The sequence below is a fragment of the Corvus brachyrhynchos genome, unplaced genomic scaffold (assembly GCF_000691975.1).
Source record: "Corvus brachyrhynchos isolate BGI_N302 unplaced genomic scaffold, ASM69197v1 scaffold53, whole genome shotgun sequence".
NCBI classification, from domain to species: Eukaryota; Metazoa; Chordata; class Aves; order Passeriformes; family Corvidae; genus Corvus; species Corvus brachyrhynchos.
This window is the reverse complement of record NW_008237681.1, coordinates 6,673,026-6,680,861: the sequence shown is the minus strand read 5'-3', so window position 1 is coordinate 6,680,861 and position 7,836 is coordinate 6,673,026. Positions and strand designations below refer to the sequence as shown.

Here is a 7,836-nt window from a genome sequence, read left to right as displayed (position 1 = left end):
TTTTTTCATGAATATATGTCTCTGTGATCAAAATATCCTTTGTTCGCTATTTATCTTGCTGCACTGTCTTTCTCTTCCTTAAAAGCCAGACCTGAGGTGTTTCATGCTGCAGTGGTGAAGATCACTTGCCTCAGTCTAGATCTATGCATGTTCAGCTGAGCATGGCAGAGAAAAATAAGAAAGCAAGGGTTTCTTAAGGGGTGTCCTCAAACTCTTCTTTCACTAAAATATATGATGCTTATGCCTTCTGCCAGTACCTGTGCTTGATCTCTGCATTGAATCTGGGGGGTTTTGTCTAAGGGGGAAAAAGTGGTAATGGGAGAGAGGAAGATTAATTGCCACCAGATTCATAGAAATAATTTATATTGTCAGCAAGAGAGAGGTCTCCTTCTGTCCGTAATAAAATGCTGATGTCAATTGTATTGATTGGGCTTTAATTTTATCATTATATGTCTCACAAAATAGTTAGGGAAAAGCTAAATATATTTTGACTTCTTTTTTTTTTTTACCTAGTTCAGATAAATAATTTTATACACAGGTGTCTTTCCAGTGTTTCCTATAAAATGTGACCAAGAGAGAAAATCTACTGTGATGATACAATTCATTGCATGTCAGGAGAGTAAATACTCAGTACTATTAAATTCTCTGAATAAAAGAGTATGTAGTGCCTTTGGATGAAATAATGCTTTATTTTATCTTACTTATGGCTCCTATCTAATTTAGAGTTATAGTATTGGATCATCTTTTCACATCACCTGATGGGTTTACTCTGAAAGAAAGGCCCATGACAGCCTGGCTATTGGGTTGTCCAGAAGGCTAGAGGTACATTTTTCCTGCAGCTGTCATGTTTATGTAGATCTACATTACCCTGAAGTACTTACAAATTCATTAAAGAGCATATTTCAAATCAGAGTAAATATAATCCACTTATGGGACAGAATGTATGAACTGCGACTGAACTACCTGTCCAGAGTCCAGAAGATTTCCCCTTTTCTGTATGCAGGGGTACTCTTTAAAATCTGAAGATTATGATTAGTATTAATATAAACTTTTTCAAATGGCTGGTGCCTTCTGCATTTACATCACTTTAGTATCTGAGCACGTATACCTCTTAAATATTTTAAGTATTGTAGGAGCCCAGAGGGTAGGTCGATGCTCCCATCTGTCTTGCAGGATGTAAAGTCACATTCTGAAGGTGATGCAAATATCACAGCAGAGTGTACCCAGAAATGGAGCTCACTACCATGCATTTCAGTCAGTTTTCCCTAGAAAAAGTCTCTCAGTTCTTAATTTTTCTGATACAACCCAATTTAGGGTGTTAAGATTGTGATTATTCAGGGTCAAACCTGGAGTGGTCCATGTAGAGAAAGTGTAAAAATACAGAGTTGTTCTTCTAAACTGAACAATCCACTTCTACAGAACTCCTAACTGGAAGAAGCTCTTACAAACCACTGGCTGTGCCCCTCCACCACAGGGTACTGCACATCAGCAAGTAGCTCTGCACAGGACCTGGTGACGTGCTTCACAAAAACCACTTCGGACAGAGAGGATCCAGCCTTGATCCAGACACCAGGAGATTGATACTCTGCTGTTGTCTGCAGCTTGGCTGTTTGCATCTCACATTAATTCACCTGTCTCTGCTGCCTGAGTCCTCACCACCATTTCCCAGCACAGGTTGTGGTGTGCAGGCAGACCACCCCCAGATAGACTTCACAGCTGACAGTCCAAACCAAGATGCTAAAATCTGAGCTGTTGCCTCCAGTGTTTTGAACACTGCTTTGGCTCTTTCTTTTGCATCTCCAGGTTTCCACAATGTAATTTTAAAGATCTGGAGACCAGAACAGAACTTGTGATTCCGTTTTTGCTCACACCATTTTTTCTGAAAGGATGAAATATATTGGAGGACTATGCTATCCCTCTTTGCCACACTTGCTCACTCAGGCTTGCTGCTGGAGCCCCCTTCCAGGTTCAGGCTTGTGGCACTTGGAATGCAGGCTTTAATTTCAGAGATATGACCAGTGTTTGTAATCCAGTCATTTTCAGTTTTACATTTGACATTTCCATATTGTGCATTTTTTTCCCTTTCCCCCCTCCACCTCAGCAGTAGGGAAACATGTTTTGGTTTGTTGTTCTTTTCAAATGGCCACAAGCTGCAGTGATTTAGATATCTCTGTATATTCATGCTGTCCTCATTTGTATCTCCATTAATCTAAGTTACCAGCTTCAAATTCTGAAATATTTATTTCCAACATTGATGATTTACAGTCTGAAACATCACTCTAAAAAAAGTGGTTTGATGGTATTTTCCTATTTTCACGTACTTTGAAGACCTGACAGATAGCCTAAACATTAATCCTATACTTTACTGAATATCACAGCTGAGTGTGTAATTTAGGATACTAAAGACAAAACGTGATGGAGTTGGGTGAGATGAAAAGGAAGCCATTCTTATGTTCAGGCTATGTGTGGTTTGTTCCATTCTGTTTCTAAGTATGTACTGAACGTGACGTTCTTTGTGTCTGAAATAGTAGCAGAATAACCTAGTGGTTGCTAAGGTAATGAGAACCCACCGTTCCCTCACCAATTCCTGTAAATAAAGTATGGAATTTAATTTCACTCTGTTACCTGAGGCAGCTCTGGCATCTGATAAAACAAATGATCTTCACATTCTTCTCCACTTCCCTTCTGATTTTCATTGAAATACTGAGATGCTTCTCTTTTTGTAAACAAATGAGGCTGCCCTGCAGATGGTGGGGTAGAAAGTAGCCTAAGAATTACATCTTTTGTCTTGCAGCTGTTTTCCCTCTATGACTTAAAATGTATTTGTCTTTCTGCTGAAACACTTCCTATTGCATGTGATCACGACTGAAGATTTGACAGCCATAAGAGTTCCTCTTTCTGTTTTTCTCTTGATGCAGAACTTACGTGTTTATTATCTGTGCTTGTGCTGTGCATTGCAAGCACAGCATGAGTGTGAATCCAAGATTTATTTCTTCATCAAAGAAAGGAAGGTTCTCTCAAAAAACAATATGGTAAATCCAGGAATTTGCAAATGCAAGACACCAGTAGATGAGTGGGCGAAATACTTACCTGGTGGAACAATTCTTGGCAAGGGTTATCACTGGCCTTGGGAGTGCAAACAAGAAATCCACAGGAGCTTTGACCGCTCTGCAACCAGGCAACACTACACCCCAGACCATCTTGACTTTGTAATGGAAAAAGAGAATCCGTATCAAGCTACTCGGCAGCTAATCAATCATCCAAGTCCACCAGGCTGGGCACGGAAGATTGTATCTCTCACGTATATGAGGAGGAAGAAGAAACAGCTGGGGCATGGGATGGAGCCATGCTTGGAGTAAGAGGATCTATTGTAAGAGAGAGGCAGCTTGTTATGCTGCATTACAGACCGGCAGAATAATATTCCTGATTTTTTATATGACAGATTTTTGTCTTCCTTGTGTTACATTGATATCAAGTCATGGGTCACTTGCCACAGGTTGCCACAAGTGGGTTATTTTAGCCTAATAGCTGTCTGGATATCAAGACCGTATATTCTAACAGCCTGTCTGCCCAGACAAGTAGATCTGGGAGGTGAAGTGGACAGCTGGTATAATATATGGACACTTGAACCCGGAAATGAAAGACAGCTGCTGGATCTAATTTTAAACATAGCCCTTGATCAGATCCCTTTAGATCTCCTGCTTGTCCCGCTGCAGCAAAGTCATTAGTGGGAGCAAAGAGACAAGAAGTTGAAGATACTGGTAAAGAGCTTTCGTGAGGAAGGGAATCACTCCTGTTCCAGTTATGGTATTTCCATTTTTCACAGTAAGTATGGCCAGCTCCCAGAGAAGGGCAGTGGAAATGGTTTGTGGCTGGTACGTGGTCTAACACTCCCGACACGGGCAGCTCTTCTGGGGCCTCTTATGGCCAGTGGGACTCCCCGTTCTGCAAGTTCGAGGCAGACAGCGCTATTTCAAACGAAGAAACTATACAACAGAGCGGGAGGTTTCCTAACATTTTAAAATAATACATGGTTACCTACCAGCCGGGTTGTAATTCCGAGTTTTTACATCAGGGCTCGGGCATGCGGCGGCGTTAGCGGCGGCCTGGAGCTCCATCTAGCGGGGCACGGCAAATCCCGCTGGCCGGGTTTGGATTTTTGCAGCAAGTACAAAAATAACCACGAATGATATCGTACCGATAGAATTCTTCACTTGGGATTAGAGAGTTAGACACATTATTAATTCAGCAGCTGGTTAAGTGTTTTCAAGTTTCTGTTTTGCTTTCAGAATGCCATTACCAAGCTGGGTTGGTTTTGGGGGGGGGGTTTTAAAGTGTGACAGTACTGTTCTGCTTTATTACAACTATGATGCTAAAATTAAGGGCTATGGAAACATTTCTGGTACTCGTTCTCTTTAGGGAGTTAGCTAACCTCTGGGAATTTTGGAAGCAAGCAGAACATTGCTCCTCTGATGTGAAGATTCCCCTCTATTAGACTGCTCTGTTAATCACAATAGGTTTAGAAATAACAGCTTTGTTCTTTATAACCTGCTTTTAAAAAGTGAAACATCCAATCTTTTTAAAAGATTTTTTTCAATATATAAAACAAGAAACTTGATGAAATAAGAATAACGAATAAATGTTGTTTGTATGTTTGTTTTATTACAAAATTTTAAACTGTGACTTGACTTTACATTTACCAAGCTTGGTAAGGGTAGAAAAGTTACTAAAGTATAATTGTATTATTCTAAAGACATTCTACTTAAACTGGTGTTAATCTCCAATACAGAGATGCAGTCTAAATAAGTTAATTATCACATTCAAATATGAATGCAGCATGCATTTATCTATCTTTTTTCCTGAGCAGAGTAGATAAAACAGATATTTATTATAATGTGACATATAAAAATTTTGATGCAAAGCACTGTAAATTGTATTAAAAGAGCTGAGAGAAGCAGTCGGAGCTGGAGTTGTGGGGCAGAAGCCATAAATGGCCAAATGAGGTCACATTTCACTTGAGCATGCCTCCTAATTTGCTTTCAACAGTATTAGCCCAACTACTATTAGATCTGTGTGATATTTAAACTTTCAGCTTTCCTGCCGCCTGCACAACCAAGTGCTGTTCCCGTTGGCTTGACTCAAAGGCTTGGGAATGACAGCTGCCAAGGATGGCTTATTTCAAATCTTCTATCCCGTGTTTGCCTGTGTATCCTTTCTAAACATGAGTTTTTGTTTGTACCTCCCCATCTAAACTCTTATTGTCAACAGGCAAGCTCAGAGATACCAAAATTGCGAAAGGAAGACCAAAAAGCCCGAAACGCACTCTTGGCTGATATCCAGCAGGGAACTCGCCTCAGGAAAGTGACTCAAATCAACGACCGCAGTGCACCACAGATTGAAAGTGAGTCTGCTCCTCAGTAAGGCCCTGGGGGAGCTTTGCTGAAGCCTTGGGTGTGGGTGGAGGTCAGATGGACAGTTTCAAACTGAAGGGCAGGTTTGAAGGTCAGCAAAGGTCTGCATTATCATATGGCTCTAGGATGCACAGCAAGCACACTTTCTAAACGTGCATCCTGCTCTGAGATCAATGACTGTTAACACTTCATGGTAAGTCTCTACCTGGGTATCACCTTAACAGGCATTCCTTGTTCAAAAAAAAAAAAAAAAAAGAATTATGAAATCCTTGAGAGTTTTTCAATAAAATAATTGTGGGAATTGTTGGCTCTAGCAGAAGAATTTTTCTTTATTAGAGTAAAAGAACAGAAAATGTTGAAAATTTCTGGAAACATAAATTTAATACTAGGCCTAACACAACTACTTCTGGTCATGATTTGTGTGAGATTGAAGAGCACCAGAGGGTGCTGTGCTCCAAGCTACAGGTCAGAGAGTGATGGCAGTTTCTGTAGTAACAGTAGAGGGAGAAGTCTGGCCTTGGCTGTTTGGTGGTGCCAAGCCTTAGCAGTCTCAGGGCAAGGATAAAATTATTTTCTGATAGACCCTAGTTTTTTTATTCTTTTTAACAGAGCCCAAAGGAGCTAACAGAGATGGAGTTAACCCAGCTGTTAATAAAGCTGGCCCTCAGCAGCCTCTGGGAGGTTTGTTTGCTGGTGGCTTTCCTGTTCTCAGACCAGCAGGCCAGAGGGACATGACAGGTAAGGGCTCCATTTGTATGAAAGCGTAGCTGGGGGACAGTGATTTGGGATGAAAATACTTTAGGGTTAGCTTTAGTGACTGATTCTTATTGGGTTGGTTGTTTGGTTGGTTTGTGTTTTGGTTTTTTGAATGCTTAGTTCATCATGTGACCATGGAGGGCTCAATTAACAATGTGATTGAAGCTATCTTTCTAGATCTCAGGTGCCTTATTCCTTAAAATGTAAATAAAAAGCTATCTCCACACTTGGTGAGAAAGAGATTAAATAGATCTCTTTAACTGAGCTTTTTGCATTATTTTAATTAAAACTTTTAATTGTTTCTTGAATACAGTATTGAAATCTGAATGTACCCGTTTCAGCACAAATGGCAAAGTCATATTTCCTTCCCTCCATTAGTGTATATTTCTATGGTATTGCAGTCTTGTGTATTACTTTCAAGATTCATATTTATGATTTTTGCCCTCTGGATTTTATAAAGTATAGCTTTGATCCAGCAAGGTAATTTACTGACCTGAAAAAGAAGAGTATTGTTGCTTCACAATGACAGGAGGAAGGCAGATGTAAGAGCCCCACTCCTGCTTTCACCTCGGGAAGTGCCAGCATCAATGAGGGATGACTTTTACAGTCACAGTAATGACCTCTGGCACTGCTGGGCAGCTGGTGCCTGCTCAGGCAGCACAGAGAAAAGTAGTTATTTGCAGGGAAGACAGAACTTGGCTCTACTTGAAGGTTTTTTGCTCCTGAAAGGCAAGCCCAGGATGCCCAGCACTGTATGTGATGAGGCTTTTGACACAGCTTCAGTGGCAGTAACTACTTTGAGTTGGTCTTAAAAGCACGGCCATGCCTATCAGACTATGTGAGTGTCAAATGAGATGCCTTTTTTGACATCTTGTTTTGTGATAAATCCTTGACATTTACTCAGGAAAAGACATTTTGTAAGTTCAAGAATCTTCAGGCATCTGCTGTTAAAAAGGAAATACCAGAACCTGTGCCTTCCGGAAAGCCTTTGAAGCATTGCTTTTAAAAATCTGGCTTTTATCCGTGGAGTTGAGATTTCTGTAACATTTGTGTGAATTTTTTGATCCTGAGTAAGTACTCGACTTGAAGGATGCCAGCTGATCTGTGTCAAACTGCTCCTGTACTTTTCACCGGGACTCTCGACGCCCAGTGGGCTGTACCAGGCAGATGAGGCTGGTGTGGAGGGCCCCAGACTCTGCAGAAAAGCGCCTTCTTAATCTGTTTCATTCTGCAAAAGCAGAGGAACAGGGAGGGGAGCAGGGTCTCTCAGCAGGTCGTCACATAACTAAGCAGAATCCCCGGTGCCCACTGGAATACATCACCTCCTAAGCCCCATTACAGCACGGGAAACCTGTTGGGTATGCGGTGTTCGGGGCGAATTAGTTTAATGCCCTCCGGCTATCCACTGGGGAGGTGAAGATGAAGAGCTTGCCCTTGTCGCTGTTCGGTCTGAGGAGTGGGAACGCAATCCAGGTGTGTAACATGTGGTATCTGGTTTCCAGGAGGGAAGCCTGGGCAGCTTTCCGGAGTCCGAGCAGCAGCCCCCAGACCCTCCGCTCCGCTGAGCAGCGGCGCTGCCAAGGGGGACAGAAACCCCGCGCACCCGGCCGAGGCTCCAAGGGCAGCTGTCCCACCGGAGCCTCCCGGCACCTCCCGAGCCACCGCGGGA

The 7,836-nt window shown here is 41.9% G+C and overlaps 1 protein-coding gene across 1 annotated transcript in view; it reads left to right on the top strand.

Moving 5' to 3' along the window:
- WIPF3 (WAS/WASL interacting protein family member 3) overlaps positions 1-7,836 on the top strand; it is a 34,858-nt gene that overhangs the window by 22,813 nt on the left and 4,209 nt on the right. Inside the window, exons 3-5 of the mRNA XM_017732070.1 lie at positions 5,269-5,401; positions 6,021-6,149; positions 7,670-7,830. Of these exons, the coding sequence (XP_017587559.1) occupies positions 5,269-5,401; positions 6,021-6,149; positions 7,670-7,830 (423 nt within the window). The remainder of the gene's footprint in view (positions 1-5,268; positions 5,402-6,020; positions 6,150-7,669; positions 7,831-7,836) is intronic.